At 37.7% G+C, this 17,718-nt stretch overlaps 1 protein-coding gene across 1 annotated transcript in view; it reads right to left on the reverse strand.

Annotated features, from left to right (window-relative positions):
* The window catches only part of CUBN (cubilin), a 265,963-nt gene that overhangs the window by 212,413 nt on the left and 35,832 nt on the right, over positions 1-17,718 (reverse strand). The window contains exons 16-20 of the mRNA XM_081553627.1: positions 16,507-16,669; positions 15,274-15,461; positions 3,146-3,290; positions 2,747-2,925; positions 238-403 (exon numbers count right to left, since the gene is read on the reverse strand). Of these exons, the coding sequence (XP_081409753.1) occupies positions 238-403; positions 2,747-2,925; positions 3,146-3,290; positions 15,274-15,461; positions 16,507-16,669 (841 nt within the window). The remainder of the gene's footprint in view (positions 1-237; positions 404-2,746; positions 2,926-3,145; positions 3,291-15,273; positions 15,462-16,506; positions 16,670-17,718) is intronic.

The raw sequence follows: 17,718 nt of genomic DNA on the forward strand, positions 1-17,718 counted from the left end.
TTCCTTCTGTGCCACCTAGGATAACCTAAATTTTTCTCTTATTAATAGGCATCAATAAACCACTGAGATGTGCTGATTAGGAAATATATATTTTCTTTGCCTTTAAGTGTACTTTAAAATTTTTACAGCATAGGTGACTACACACCTACAGTATAGATTAATTTTCTATAATAATGTATTTCCATTGTTCACTTATTCTGATACAAGTCCCAAAGGCAAAGTAGAAGAATCACTTACCCAAAGCTTCACTGCTAAATTTAGCCACAAAACCATGGTTTTCAGTAGAAGAACTTTTCACGAATATGACATGAAGAGAATTGTACACAGATGTTACAAACAATGGGATGTCTGTGCCACAGTGCTTTTCATTTTCAGGAGAACCCAGAATGGAACTGCTACCAATCTAAGTGAAAAAGATATGTTCATATTTATTCTCCTAGATATTTATTTTGGAAAACTGCTTCAAGAATAATATTTTTTAAAAATGTATTAATATAGTAAAAATCAATTTGAGAATATTTTAGTTGCCCTAAAAGAAACTCCATCGCTATCAGCAGCTGCTCCTCATCCCCCTCAAGCCCCAGCCCCACAAAGCCATTATTCTATTTTCTATTTCTATAGATTCCCTCTTCTGGACATTTCAAATAAGTGGAATCATACAATACGCAGCCTTTTGTAACTAGCTCCTTTCACTTCGCATAGTGTTTTCAAAGTTCATCCATGTTGTAGTGTGTATCATTACTGCATTTCTTTTTAATACCATATAATATTCCATTGGATGGCTATATCACATTTTATTAATCCACATATCAACTGATGGACATTTAGGTTGTTTCCACTTTCTGGCTACTATGAATAATGACTGTAGTCATTCAGGTACAACTTTTGTGTGAATGTATATTTTCATTTTCCTTCAATGTATACCTAGAAGTGGGATTGCTGGATCAAATGATAACTCTATGTTTAACTTTTTGAGGAGCTGTCAATTGTTTTCCACGACAGCCATACCATTTAAATGTTCACCAGTGGTGGGAAAGTGTAAAAGGGTTCCAATTTCAACACTTGTTATTATCTGACTTCTTGATTATAGTCATCCTAGCGGTTGTGAAGCAGCAGCCCATTGTGGTTTGATTTGTATTTCCCTGATGATTAGTGATGTCGAGTATCTTTTGTGTATCTTCTTTAAATAAATATATAAATACATACTCTTTGCTCATTTAAAAATTAGATTATTTATTTTTAATTTCAATGAATTTCAAATTTTCCAGTTTTTCTTTTGTTGTATTTTTCTGTCAGATCTAAGAAGGCTCAAATCACAAACACTGATTCCTATGTTATCTTCAAGAGTTTCATGATTTTAGCTCTCAAATTTACATCTGTGATCCATTTTGAGTTAATTTTTTTGTATGGTGTAAGGAAAGGGTCCAGTTTCCTAATTTCATATGTGCATGTTCAACACCACTTGAAAAAACCATTTTTTCCCATTGAAAGTCTTGGTGCTCTTTTCAAAAATCAATTGATCATAAAGATACAGCAATTTATTTCTAGATTTTCTGTTCTGTTCCATTGCTCCATATTTTTATTCTTACTTGAATAATACATGTAATACCCTTAGTTGATTATTATAGCTCTGTTCTAAGTTTTAAAGTCATAATTATGACTCCTCCAATGTTGCTCTTTTTCAAGAATGCTCCTGGTTCCCTTGCATTTCCATAAGAATTTTACAGTCAGCTTATGAGTTTCTGTGAAAATTTCCACTGGGACTTCAGTAGAGACTGAATTGAATCTTTAGATAAATTTAAGTAGTATTGTCATTTTAACAGCATTAGGTCTTTTAGTCTATTAATTTGAGATGTCTTTCTATTTATTGAGGTCTTTAATTTCCTTCCTTTGTAGTTTTCAAGAGTATAGATTTTAGATGTCTCTTTAAAGCTATATTCCTCAATGTTTATTCTTTTTTATGTTATTGGAAATGAAATCGTTTTCTTGATTTAATTTTCAAACTGTTCATTGCTAGTGTATAAAAAAGATATGACTATCATATTTTGATCTTGTATCCCACAACCTGCCGTATTTATTAGTTTTGATATTTTATGTGTATGCATTCCTTAAGATTTTCTATACACAACAGTATCTGTGAATTGAGATAATCATGTTCCTTTCTTTCTATTCTAGATGCATTTTATCTCCTTTCCTTGCTTATTGTCCTAACTAGAATTTCCAGTATAATGTTGAAAACACATGGTAAGAACAAACATCTTTGCCTTTTTACTGACAACACAGAGGCAAAGTATTTAGTGTTTTATTATTTAAAATGATGTTAGCTTTATATACTGCTGGATTCATTCAGCTAGAATTTTGTTGAGAATTTTGCCTCTATATATTTTTTATAGATGCCCTTTAATCAGATTAAGGAAGTTACATTCTGTTCTTGGTTTGTTGAGTGTTTTTTCATGAAAAGATACTGAACTTTGTCAAATGCTATTTATTTGTATCTATTGAGGTAATTATGTGAGGATTTTCCCCCTTTATTTTATACTGACTGTTTTTGGATGTATAGCAGCCTTGCATTTCTGGGCTATATAATCCTCTTTATATGCTGCTGGATCCAGTTAGCTAGAATTTTGTTGAGGATTTTGCATCTATAAACTAGTTTTGTTTCATGTAACTGAGTGAGGATAACATGACATAATATTTTTAACAACATCTAATCAAATGCAAATATTCAAAAGTGTTTCACTCTCACCTCGATATAATCTGTATCACAGTGGGCAGAACCCCCCATGTCAAAGGCAGTGAAGTTGAGAAGAACCACTTGACTTTGGGGTTGGCGGATGGTCCACAAGCAGACCCTTTCTCCTGGATACACATTAGGGTAAAAGGGCGAGCGAATGATCCCTTCTCCAGTTAATTCTCCTCCACAAGCTGTGAATATGAAAACAACAGTAGTATTTGTCCAGAGATAAATGACTGCTGCCCTCAATTTTATTGCAGAGTTTCACTCTGCAGAAGGATATAATGCAACATGACCTTACTATTAGAGTTTTCCCCTTACCACTGGAGGACACAGAATGACTAAAATATTTCAAGAAATGAAAATGCTACAATCAGGCAAATGAGACATTTAAAAATTAAATTTTCTTACCCACTTGATAAACAGCACTGAAACTAGCTCTGACAACAGAAGCATCCATTTTAAGCCTGATCCAGATACTGTTAGTAATGGATTTAATGTGAGAGAAGGTTTCATTGCCACAGACTTTTCCAAGTAAGGTTTGATCATCTCGAACCTAAAGAGAAAAATAAAATTGATCTGTAATCCTAATCAAGAAACCTAATCAACAAAGAAAAAGAATAAAAAAAAAGAAAATGAGCACAAATACAAAAAATTTAAAATGACAAAGGTGATACAAATACACAGATTCTGAAAAACTTGTATAATAATTTTAGGTACAACATTATGTTAATATAGTTGAATGTTTGAAGTGTTTATCCCCAGAAAAATCTAAATTACTATAATTATCACAAGAAGGAGAAAAATAAAATCTGAGTAGATAATAAGCCATAGATAAAACTGAAAATATTACAAATAATTAGTTTCCCCCAAAAAAACCTTCTAGAAGATGCTCTACCTGGTGAATTAAATTAGATGTTAAAGGAAAAGACAATTCCCATACATAATTTGTTCTAAGGAACCCTCAAACATGGAACAATTCCCAAATAATTATTCTCGGAATCATCTCACCAAATCCCAACACAGATAATACAAAGGAAAACTATGAGCAGATCTCATCTATTAATATAGATACAAAAATCCTAAACACAGTTCAAGAAAAGTGAATTCACTCTCTTTGTAGGCTTATGTATCAAATCAAACATGAGGATAAGAGTGATGCAAGGACTATTAGAAATTATAAATTAAACTTGCCAATAGATCCAATAAGCTAAAGTATTTAATCTCTATAGATGGCAAAAAGTGTCAGCATTTATATTTGTTAGAAACAAAACTCTTAGAAAGTCAGGAGCAAAAGGAAATGTTCTTCATATAATAAAGACCACCTATTTTAAATCAACAGTCAGTATCTTACAGTGTGGTGACCATAAATCTGGTCTATGGAGTCGTAAACTGGATTCAATTCCCACCTCTGTCGCTGACAAACCTCCACACTTAATAACTTCGAACAAGTTACTAAATCTAAGCCAAACTCAAGGAGTTGGACCAAATAGATGAAACCAACACGTGAATTCCTTAGCAAAATGCCTAGTACTAGAAAAAGTGGACTAAAGAATAACTATTGCTATTTTTGACCTTTCAGAAGTTTCTCACTCAAATCAGGAAATCTTCTATGGATATACATACCTACTTTTGTTCTACAGAATTCTTTTGGAAGAACTAGCTGTCCAAACCGGAGAAGGCAATGGCACCCCACTCCAGTACTCTTGCCTGGAAAATCTCATGGACGGAGGAGCCTGGTGGGCTGCAGTCCATGGGGTCGCGAAGAGTCGGACACGACTGAGCGACTTCACTTTCACTTTTCACTTTCATGCACTGGAGAAGGAAATGGCAACCCACTCCAGAGTTCTTGCCTGGAGAATCCCAGGGATGGCGGAGCCTGGTGGGCTGCCGTCTATGGTTGTCGCACAGAGTCGGACACAACTGACGCGACTTAGCAGCAGCAGCCGCAGCAGCAGCAGCTGTCCAAACATAGCTCCATTCCCACAGCTAACATTATCAAGGTATCAACAAACACCAGCACCTGTGCCTGTGACGTCACTGTGAGAGAGGCGCCACTCACAGGAGCACACAACAAGCAAGTGCATTTTTTTTTCCCCCAAAAGCATGACTGTCATGTTTGAGAATGTACAGCGTGCTGATATTGCTTAACACAATGGTTCTCCATAGGTACCTTAATTAAACATTCTGGAAATCTGTGAAGGCAGTTTTTGGCTTTGTGTTAATTACTAACATGAAGGTGGTGGGGTGCTATTGACATTTAGTGGCTGGGGACTGGAGATATGAAACACCTTGAAATGTGAGAGACAGTCACAGACAACAAGGGTTCTCCTGTGTTCTATGTGTCCTTCATTGCAGTGACAGTTATAAATGTAAAATCTACCCCTATTTTATATACCAGATACAAAATACTTTTGCTCAGTTCTAATATGTACCAGATTTTCCAGGATTACAAGTAGAGTGTAAATCAAAAGAAGTTATTTTTTATTCCTGGAAATCTGCCAAAAATTGGTCACCATTTCAGAAAATTCATCTCTAACCCACATGGCCATGTCAGCTTGCATTTTTATTGCAGCATTCGTATGGTTCAGGAAGCAAACAATTTATGACTTCATTCTGTCTTCAAGTGCAGCTTGCCCAGGCTTTTAACACACTGACATAACTTCTTTTACTTTGCTTTATTTCTCCTAAATCTTGCACTTACAGATTTATTTATATAACGTATGTATACAATGTGAGCTGATATCATCTATGTTCATTTCAGAATAGTATAAGAGTCACACTGGAAGGTCTTGAAGTGTAGAGAACCACTGACTTAACCAAATACTCTGAACTCCCACAGAAAATTAGGGAAGATTTCTCAGCAGAAATAACTTTTAAACTGAAACTTGAAAGAATATCCAGGTCAAGGGGAATGGACAGTAAAGGGAAGAGCTTACAAGTACGATAGCCAAAGCTGGTCGAGATATGGTAACATGTTACTCCCATCCGTAGCTGGTGGGAGTATAAATTTCTGTAAAGTAACTAGACAAATGTATCAAGAAATGTTGACAGTTTATAGTTTTGGACTTGGTAACTTCACTTCTAACACTCTCTCATAAGGAAATCATTCAAGATTCAGACAAAGACACACAAGGTTCCACATCAATATACTCTATAAACATAAGAATCGAAAATATTCCAAATGTCTAATAATAGGAGGGTGATTAAATAAATCATGGTACAGCCATATGATAAAGTCTTACACAGATGTTGGAAATTTCATGCCTTTCCACTGACTCATCCCAAACCAGTTCCTTTGTGTGAGCTGTAACGTAAATTTCACATACTGCCATTAATTTATGTTAGGTAGGTCTCCAACCAAACAGCAGATCTCTTAGGGAAGAGAAAATTCCTGTATCACCTTCATCTTCTAACACGAAACTGCTAATAGGTATCTGATGGATGCTTGCTGATTCATTAGTTTCAAGGCGTGGTGTGATGGTTCGATTTTTGTTAGAGACATACTACAGTGCTTAGAAACCAGAAAGCATGAAACACAGAGGAAGAGATCTTCCTGCTCTGGAATCCTCCAGGGTGCCATTTGCTTCTGCTAAGACTGCAGCGAATGTCTCTCTCTTCTCTTTTGCCCATTAGAAGATGACAAGGGGGAAGAAAAACAGCCAAACAGCATCAGAGGTAGCTAAAGTGGGCCATTCCCCTGGGCCTCACTAATGAAATTCAAGGACTTCAGCAAGGAGAAAGGCAGTTGCAGCCCAAATGTTTTAAGAGGAACTTATAGGGCTCAAGGGCTTTAAACCTAGAAGGTACAATTGATTTTGGCTACGTTTCTCTCGCTCTCTGTGGAAATGAAACCTTATTAATTCTGAAAGTCTGTATTCTCCCTGGATCCTAGGCATGGTGATACTATAACCACAACCCCTGAATGCTCTAGAGTGATACTAAATGCACATCCTGCATTCAATATCAGAGGACTTGTGAATTTGCACATCACAAAAACCTCTTTCTTTTGTGCTTGTGCAAGGGGACAGAATGTGCTATTTTTCTAATTACTCACATCCCTCCAGAAAGAGACTGAATATCTCACAAGCTCATTGCCTTGTGACTTGTGCTGCTTCCCTATGGCCATTATTAAATGGCCTTGACTTGTCCTTGTCCTTGACTCTAGGCTTGGCCACAGGGTTTGCTTTGCCCAAATGAATGTGAGCAGAAGTGAAGTGCCCGTTTCCAAGAACAAGCTTTGGGAGTCACTGCGTGATTCAACCACCTTTTCCTTTCTGCTCTCACAAGACTAAGGGCTGGAGTCCCAGGGACAGATGGAACAAGGGACCAGATCAGCAGAGCTGCCCCTGACCCCACACTTGCATGTTAACGTGTGTGGAATATAAGCATATGTTGTTGTAAGCCACAGAAATTTTCCATTATTGTTTTTGATTTTATTGTTGTTGACTTTTCATTATTGAAATCTAAACTAGAGAAAGATGACTCATATTTGAGCCTGGTTTGAACCAAAAAATTGTTTTTTTTTCTTAAGTCAGCTGGGTGGAATGGGGCAGAGGAGGGAGACTCAAGAGGGAAGGAATGTATATATATAATTATGACTGATTCACGTTGGTGTATAGCAGAGACCACCACAACATTGTAAAGCAATTATCCTCCAAAAATAAAAGCCAGCTGAAGCCATGCCATGGTCACTTGCAGAGGCATCACCACACCAAATCCATTCTTTACTGTAGGTCACATTTGCAAAGAAATGACAAGGACCATTTCAAATTTTACTGTTCTGTGGATGAGGCCCAGATTTTTCATTGATTGTGCTATTTATTCAGCAAACACTGATTTTTTCAGGCTCAGAGATCGAATTTACAACCTGTGACCTATGATTTAACCCTACAGGACAGCCCAAATGGCTTCTGATTTTTAGCTTCAGCAGATGTACCTAGTTCCTGATGACAAACTACTCATACAAAAGTGTGTTTTTTAATTTAAAAAATTAGTTCTTAGAAAGAAACTATGTCTTGGTGACCTAAATAGGAAGGAAATCCAAAAACGAGGGGATGTATGTATATAGGGAGCTGATTCACTTTGCTGTACAGCAGAAACTAAAACAACATTGTAAAGCAACCTACTCCAATAAAAGTCAATTAAAAAAAAAGAACCATGTCCTGTAGAAAGAGCTAAAACTAATTAGGCTTAAAAATATAGTTTATATGAAATTGTAGGTGTGTCTGGAGCCCAGTGACAAGTAAGCTTTAACATCTATAATGGATCAGGTCCCAACGCAAGGTCTTAATATATGTGCTCATTTGTTTGTATCTGCTATGTGTCCAGATTTGTGTCCAAACAAAGTGATTTTTAAAATATGGTTAAGTATCACATCCTAATTCAAAGCAAACCAAATATGCTGGCACTTAGGCTTGATCCAACTGAGACAGCTAAAATCAGAGCCTTACTAACCTTACTATACAGTAGCATTTAACATGTGGCTTCTTGTGACGTGAGCCTCAAGCTGAAATGCTCCTTAGCTAAGTGAAGACTTGATCCTGGAGACCAGTCTTCATTCATCTGGAGGTGAACGGGACCCCTTTCCAAAAGATAGATTAAAGGGTGAGGGGTAAGAGATGACAGAAACCACAAGGACTAAAAATTGTTTTCTTAGGTTATTATCCTTCACCATTATTATGTTTTGTGATTTCATAGTTAAATTTTTAAAGCTTTTTATGCCTCTTGAAACAGTATTGTTTTTAATATCTTTACCAATAGAGTAAATTTGCCCTTTATTTGTTTCTTTAATCTGCTTTTCTAAAACATGGAATACATGTCTAGTTTTACCTAGAAGTGTGTTCCTACATGATTGCAAACTCCACTATGTCAGCTGCTGCCACCCTCTCTCCTCCTCCCATTGTCGTTATTGGAATCACTGTCATGTTAACTTTCATTTCCTAGTGTGCCAGACACTGTGCTAACAACATTCTAATAGTTTCCCTTTTCACTGAGCAAAGCTCAGTACATTTACACCCATATACAAAGCCCTACAAGATTTAGTTCCTGTGTAACTCCTGTTTCTCTCTGCATCTCCTCTGTTGATTCCAGCCACATAGTCTATTTTCAATTCTTCATATTTGGCAAGTTTTTTTTTCTCAGTTCCTCCTTCTCCTGGATCTTTGCATTTCTAATCCCTTCTCATCTTCAGACTCAAAATGTGACATCCTTAGAGAAGCTACCTCTATCATTCAACTAAAGGCATCAGTCCTGTTATTTTCACTCATATATTTCTTTCCTTCATGATACTTTTCCCACCTTGAAAGTATGTAATTGTATGCTTGCATGTTTAATATCTCTGTGCTGTATACACTCATCCCCAACACAGTACCTGGCATGAACATTGTTCGATTAACTATGCAGAGAATGAATAGATAAGTGAGTGAATGACCTCTTCTAATTATTCTATAAAGAGTAGTATTGCTGCTGCTGCTACTAAGTTGTTTCAGTCGTGTCCGACTCTGTGCGACCCCATAGATGGCAGCCCACCAGGCTCCGCCGTCCCTGGGATTCTCCAGGCAAGAATAGTGGAGAGGGTTGCCATTTCCTTCTCCAGTGCATGAAAGGGAAAAGTGAAAGTGAAGTCGCTCAGTCGTGCCCAACTCTTAGCGACCCCATGGACTGTAGCCTACCAGGCTCCTCTGTCCATGGGATTTTCCAGGCAAGAGTACTGGAGTGGGGTGCCATTGCCTTCTCCAAAAGAGTAGTATTACTGTTCCTATTATGGATGAAGAAGCTGAGTTTAACTGATGTTAAATATCTTGCCTTTAGTGAAACAGAGAGTCAAAGTTCTTTCTCATGTTTTCATGCAATATTGTTCCATTTATACCAGAAAGCACTGGCCATCCTCTTAATCTGCCCCAATAGTTTGGAGCTTTCTTTCTTTTTCTTTCTCTTCCTTCCTTCCTTTCTCATTATTAACTTTTCTGGGTCTTTGTTGATGCATCTGGGCTTTCTCTAGTTGCTGCAAGCAGGGGCTATTCTCTAGTTGTAGTGGACAGGCTTCTCATGGCAGTGGCTTTTCTTGTTGTGGAGCACAGGCTCTAGGACACATGGGCTCACTAGTTGTGGTTCCCAGGCTCTAGAGCACAGGCTCAATAGTTGTGGCTCATTGGCTTATTGCTCTGTGGCATGTGGGATATTTCTGAATCAGGGATCTAACCCATGTCTCCTTCATTGGCAGGAGAATTCTTTACCACTGAGTCACCAGGAAAGCCCCTGGAGTTTTCTTGATGATCTTGATTTCCATAGCTCCTCTTCTCACTCCTCTTCTCACTCCTCCTCTTCTCACTCACTGCTCTCCATCTCACTAGTTCCATGGGGTTTGTGATCTCCACATAAGCACACAACTCCTCTACACACAGGAAGGATTTATGCCATACAGTCCCTTGAAACTCCAAAATTAGGTGGTTCTAGATCTCAGTCTATTCCCTGGCTCCCATTATGCCAATGGGTAGAACTGTTTTCACCTGAACAATAGCATATTTTATCACTTCATTAAAAGCATCAGGATGACAAAGCAATTTTGGAAAAACTGTGCCAACAACAAAAGTGCTAAGAAACTAGCCAAATGTTTCTAGTCTCTGCCAAAACTCCAAATCCAATATGCTAAGAATGCAAATTACTGGACATTGCCCAATGTCCTCTTTCTGCCATCTCTCGAAAGATATTTCTTTGAACTAAAATTGATTTCAATCTATGCTTCACTAGAAAACGGTGTTACTCTGGTGCATCTGCTTGCTGCAGCCACATTCCAGCTTCATTTGTCAGAGGTCTTACTCTTTCTCTGCCATTTGGGTTTATGTCCTTAAGGACTTTTCTGTGAATCATCACAGTCATGAGACTCTGACCAACACATCCCCTTGAGGGTACCCAGTGAACTGAGGCAGATGGGAAGTCCCAGTCCTCCCTCACCCAATCCTGAGGCTGGAGCTGAACAGCTCTGCTGCCTGACAAAGAGCAAAAGGAGATCTTTTGTGAATCTGAAGTCATCTCAAGACCTGTGGGGAGTGGGGAGATCTGTGCAGGGCACAGCCGGGAGCAGTGGGAGTGGAGGAGAGGAAGGAGGGGGGTAGGAGGTGATGAGAGGTTCAGAGGGAAGACCAGTCTTCAGTGTTCCAACTGACTGTGCTCTCCCCCTTCCCCATTTATTTTATTCTTTCTTTAAAATCTTAGAGATTTTATCTGATTTTGATATGTAGCACTTTCTTTTTACTTTCTACACTGTCTTTCATTTCACTTTCTATTTCCTTCCTTAACCCAGTAATTACTCAGGAGAGTGTTTATAGGTTTTCAAGAAGTCGGATATTTAAATTTTTTAACAGTTACTTCTACTTGCATCTCATTATAAAGAGATGTACAATTTCTGCATTGTGAATTTGCTGGGATTGGCAAGAGGTCTAAAATATGATTAATCTGTCAATCAGTGAAACTTGTAGAATGGGTACACATGCCCTAGATTTCAGAAGCCAAATTTAGTGTAACTTACTTCTCCCTGTCTTATTAATCATAGTTTGTTTTTGTTTTTCTTTCTTCTTCTAAGAAGGAACAACTTCCCCAGAAGCGTCCTGTTTCCCCAGAAGGCTCCTCTCCTCCCCTTTCCCGTCTTGGTGGGGAGGGGACAAATGATGTGGGATGGGTCAAGGAGATCTAGTGAGGTGAACAGTTCTATTCATTTCCTTCCATACCCCATTTCAAGCCCTGCCAGCAGCATCACTCAAGCTTCTGAGATTATTATTCAGCCCAGTACTTGCATTCTCTGGGATTAAAATTAAACTTTCATTACTACCTTATGTGTCCTTCACTCAGAGTTCTGATGACTTACATCACTTATGGAATATTAATTAGGTGCTGCTTTTTATTCTGGAAAGATAGCTCTGTCACATTTGTTGAACTAGTCTCTACAATTTAAAAGCTCTCTTAACAAAAACAGGGGGACTAACAGTTGATCTATTCTTGCTGTACTTATTCTTTTGTTACAAGCCATATCACATTACCCACTGGCAATATACATTTTTAGAAGTGGAAACTTTAGCTGAGAAAGTGATATATATAAATCCAAGAATTAAAATATAAATGTGCATTTCTTGTTTAAAAAAGAAGAAAGATATGCTACACTGAACGTGGCAATATCACATTTATGATCCTTTACAGTTAACTTTTATTCTCAAATAAATGTTTATGGAGCTTTCTTACTGAACAGAAAATCTTTCCAAACCACACTACATGTGAAAGAGACATACTAGAGATAGACATTTGAATCTACATTTAAAGGACATGTTCACATGGCAACAAGACATCTGGAATTACAAAATGAGAAGATTGGAGATTCTTAGAAGAGCATCTCAGTTTAGTTCAGTTCAGTCACTCAGTCGTGTCTGACTCTTTGTGACCCCATGAACTGCAGCCCACCAGGCCTCTCTGTCCATCACCAACTCCCAGAGTTTACTCAAACTTATGTCCATTGAGTCGGTGATGCCATCCAACCATCTCATCCTCTGTTGTCCCCTTCTCCTCCCGCCTTCAATCTTTCCCAGCATCTATTCCCACTCAAAAGAAGACTTCCTATAATCATTCCCTCACACCTATCTAGAATTACCTTTCTCTTCTTCATCCTTTCTAAAATGTTGGGGGGGGGGTGCTCCTTCTCTCTCTCACAAATAGAGTTAATAAATGGAAAAATCATCCTTCCTCCAAACCAGCAATGTATCTTAAATACTACACTTCTTTGTTTATTCTTTTGATTAAACATGTCATTTTGAGGTATACTTTTTAAAACTAAAACCAACATTTAGGGGAATAATATATTGAGTCATAATAATGTCATTTGAATTTGTTTCCAGTATCACTTTACCCACTGTCAAAAGCATATGAAAAGTGTTGGATGTACTTTTCCTAAAAGGGCTTAGTTCACAAATTTTCCCAGTAGATAGATATGATTAAAGGTCAGAACTTTGATCTAAGTAAGTATACATCTATCTAGAATACTACGTGTATGTACAGCTAAATCCTGTTCCAACAATAACTAGAATTTGACCTTTGTAATCTCAATTTTCTCATTTATAAAATTAAGGATTTTTATTAAATGACTTCTGAGACCCTGCTGGTGCTAAAGTTCTATAAATCAATTGGCTGTATTCCTGTAGGACAGTCAAGGTTATATAGAAAAGTCTATTCAATTATTCAAATCACTGTACATGACCTGTCCTTCTGATAACAAAGTTCTTTTATTTTTTTCATCAACAACCCTTGAGGGACATTTGATCAAGACTCTGTGGTTATTAGCGCACATCAGAATGTTGATACTTCAGTGGCCAACTATGAAAGGGTCTCATCTGATGTCTCTGAATTAATGCATTCAAGACAGGAGTCAGAAATTTGACCTGAGAAAGACTTGCATTTATAATGTTTTTAATTCTTCAAGCTTATTTTTTATTTATTTCCTTGATTTATCTTTATAAAGTGTAGGGGGAAAGGTAGGGCATCTTACAGAAGTAGGAACTCAAGTATGTAGATAAAGAATTATCCAAGGCTTCACTAGTGGCTCAGATGGTAAAGAATCTGCCTGTAATGCAAGGGACCTGGATTCAGTCCACCTGGAAAAGAGAATGGCTACCCACTCCAGTATTCTTACCTGGAGAATTCCATGGATAGAGGAGATTAGCAGGCTACAATCCACGGGATTACAGAGTTGGACACAACTGAGTGACTACCAGTTTCAGTATATAGTCATCACAGGACTGAACTAAAATAAGAACTTAGAGTGTTGGGTGGAGATGGTGGAATAGAAAGACCCAGAGCTCAGCTCCTCTGATGGGGACACCAAATTTACAACTATTTACAGAGCAACTATCAATGAGAACAACCTGAAGACAAGCAGAAGAGATTTCCTACAACTAAATATGTAGATAAGGAATCATAATGAGACAGGCAGGAAAGGCAGAGATGTAATATAGTCAAGACCCATAACACCAGATAGGTGGCCCACAAATGGGAAGATAATCACAGCTGCAGAAAGTTTCCCCCAGGGAGTAAGATCCCAGGGGATCTAGCACAGTAAATACTAAGTGTGGACTATTTTTACTTTCCTTCAATTAAAAAAAAAAAGATGTTGGAAATTTAGTTTTTATTTATATAACAATGCCTAAAATTTCTTCATAATGAAAAACTCTAACATACTTTATGAGCGACTTTAGAAAACATAAACTGAATGAATATGCATATTTACCATCTGAGTTTAAAACTTCTAGATTAAAAATATAATATTATTGTGGTTTCATTGTCAATGTACTCGTTCATTATTAAGTCCAGATCTTAGGCTAGAATTCTGTGCTTCCTCTCTCTACATGTGGAGGAGGGAAGAGGGTAAGAGGTTACTTGGGTTTTTCCTGGAAAAATGAATTGGTCTAACTTACATGGGCAAACGTAATTGTCAATGCCTCCCTGAGTTTATTGAAAATGATTGTACCCAACAAAAGTATTTTGTTTCTCTTACTCAACACTTTAATTTGTGGCTTGACCAGTAGTTAAGCAAGTGAAATACCAGATGAGGCAAACAAAAGCTGCCTTTTTGTCTCAGATAGTTTTCTTATTACAACCATTACGCACATTTAAATCAGAGTTACAGTTTTCTGTAGGAGGGCAAGCAGAACTTATGAAGAAAAAAAATCCCTAAACTCTAAAACAAAGATTATTCAATGCTTTAAGTTAACTCTCTGCCACTGACTATCTAGCTCACCTAGGCAAATCCTTTTACTTCTCTGGGGTGAGTTCCCTCCCATATAAAACTGCCCTGTACAATCTCTGAATTCTGTATCCTATTAGTAAATGCTATTAGTTTTACTCATTTTCATTCACCTTGGTTATTAGGGCTCAGTTTAGTAGCTCGTGGGCTTCCCTGGTGGCTCAGACAGTAAAGAATCTGCTTGCAATGCAGGAAACCCAGGTTTGCTCCCTGGGCCAGGAAAATCCCTTACAGAAGGGAATGGCTACCCACTCCAGTATTCTTATCTGGAGGATTCCATGGACAGAGGAGCCTGCTGGGCTACAGTCCATGGGGTCACAAAGTGTCAGACATGACTGAGTGACTAACACTTAATAGCTTGTAATTTAGCACTATTATGAATTTCTAGTCTCAGTTTTCATTTTTGTCCTTTGCTATTCTATTACCCATCTCCTGTTTCACCATCTGTAGATCTATTTTTGGCAAATTCTTTCATATTCTCTAGAACAGGTGTTAGACCCCAGCCTGCATCAAAATCAGCTGGCTGGGTTGGGGGGCAGGGGAATCTGTTAAAGCACAGATTGTTGAGCCAATTCCCTAGAGGTTCTGGTTCAGGAAGTCTGGGACAGGATACAGGATTATACTACTTAACTTCCAGATCATCCAGGTGATCTGGACGCTGCAGATCCAACAACCATTTGAAGACCTCGGCTCTACAGAATATAAAAAAATGTTGACAAACATTATCTAAGGGTCACTCAGTAGCAAAGGTTACCTCAATGTAACTCTGAGAACAGCCACTTTGGCCTTCCAGCTCCACGAGGGTGAAGTTGACCTGTATTTGCTCTCCCGGGGGCTGCTTTATGGTGTAGATGCATTGTCTGTTGTGCATGAAAGGTCCAGACAAGTCAGCGGAGAGAAGACCCTCTGGGTCTGTATAGTTCCCTCCACATTGTAGGTCCGCTAAAGAGAGCACAGAAGAGAAGGGAAAGGTCATGCAGACAGACATTCCTTCAGCTCCCAGGCATGAGACAATTTTTTAAAATTATACACACATATATACCATCATACACCCACTCTATTCACCCTGAACAGACTTACGCTTTTCATTACAAGATTTTTCAGCTTGACATGTATTTGTGGGACAGCCTAAGAAATGGCTATAGAGATGTGTGATCTAACTTTCAATCTGACATCCTCTTAGATAAATTGCTTTTCAAATGCATTTATGCTTTCCTGCATGCCAAAGAGATTTGAGGCAGTTTATAAAACACATGTAACAAAATAAAATATATACCTAGAAAAACGAAACAGATTAAAGGAATAATGAATACAGAATAGCAAGATATGGTCGGGGGGGGGGAAGTTGTACGCACAGAAAACAGGTATGGGCTACAGAAATTACAGAAAGTCAGCAGCAGATTCAGCCTGCAGCCAAAATAAATGAGGAAAGAAGACTAGTGAAAAGATGTTTCTTGTTATTTTTCCTGATATTGAGACTTAAAAGGTGTTTCTCTTGAATTCTCATCAGGGCACAATGATGTATGTGAAGAACAAAATCCTCTACAGATCTAAAATGAAAAATAAAATGATGGTGCATTTCACTGTTTTTTTTGTTGTTGGTTTGCTTTAAGGTATTGATGCAAATTAAAGGTAAAATCGCTATAAATATGACATATCTCAAGAGAGACTACATTTCCCTTTTGTTTCTCAAAAAAACACACCCAATAACAGCTAAGGAACTAATGTATGAATTATTTAATTTTAGGGGCCTCATACATATTTACCATAATGTGGATCCCAGAATTTAGGGGTTAAGGGGTATTACAGCATTAATAATAGAACACTGGGAAAACAAAGAAATTTGTAGCAATGAGAGAAATATTTATAAATATACATGATCAGTATGAGTAAGTCATCCTCAGCCTCACAGTAAAATACAGAACAGCTATGAGCATAGCACTGTCCTTCAAGTTGATATTAAGCTCCCAGTCATCAAGGTACTTACAAGGTGATGTTAAGTAGGTGATAAGAAACCCTTGGTCATTAATCTGGTTGTCGGAATGGAAATGAATCCTGGCAAAGGGACCTGTAGTCTGGAGTGGGGGTGCAGAGAGAGTGGTGCAGAATTTCCCAAGAACAGGGTCCTGATGCAAAGGACCATCTCGAATCTAAAACAAGAGGAGGAGTCATTACGTTCAAAGTGGTCAGATTTTAACAAGCCTAGCCATTCTGTACATTAACTTTAGAAAACTCGTCTTTTAAGTGATGGCTCTGGGAGGTTCTCCTGTCACCTGTGAATCCAGCACACAGTTGGGGTTCAGGGAAGGGTAATCTCCCATTATTCAGATGCCTTACATTCTCTCTGAATTTTAGCTCTGAGGCTAAATGTATACTCTGAATTTGTCTCATGAAAAATTTTCAATATTTTCTTTCCTAGGTTTCCCCCAACACCAGGTGTTTGGTTTCTTTTAATCGTTCATTTATTCATTTATGGTTATGCCATGCAGCTTGTGGGATCTTAGTTCCTGGACCAGGGATGAACCCTCTGCAATAAAAGCACCAGGTCCTAACCACTGAGATGCCAGGGAACTCTCCAGATGTTCATTCTGAAATGACAAATTCCTAATGATCGAGAAGAAGAAATGAATACAGGCAAAGAAAACAGAAGAAGAAGGAATACCAGCAATATCCACTGACACACAGCTTGGTCTAAATACTCAGGAGGATCAGAGATGGGAAAGGAGGTAATGTGAGATTAGATGCAACATAAAAACAGTTTTGTGAATTTAAAAAGTGAAACTTTTAATAGTAATTAAGTACTGCACTAATGATGACTGACCTTAGGAAATCTTTTTACTGGCTGGGTTTTAATCTCTTAAATGATCATGCCTGCCATTCTATGATCCTGTTGTAATTGCAAATTCTGTACTGCATAGAACACCAGGGCACCAATGAACTAAATCATAATTTAATATGGCCAATTTTGTCCACTCAAATTATTTGTTCTACTGGTAGCGAAGTTATAGGGCAGCATTACTTTATTCCAGTAATTTAACTAGCTCCTTGAAATATTCTTGAGAAATGAGAGGTATTTCAATATTATTGGAATGATTGGTCTTTTCCATTACATGCATATCCAGGAATTAACATGTAGGAATGAAAAAACTGTCTCTAATTTGATATTAATATATTGAAATTAACTTCAAAAAAATTTACT

Source organism: Giraffa tippelskirchi, chromosome 13 (genome assembly GCF_054371585.1).
Source record: "Giraffa tippelskirchi isolate mGirTip1 chromosome 13, T2T-mGirTip1v1.2.pri, whole genome shotgun sequence".
NCBI lineage: Eukaryota > Metazoa > Chordata > Mammalia > Artiodactyla > Giraffidae > Giraffa > Giraffa tippelskirchi.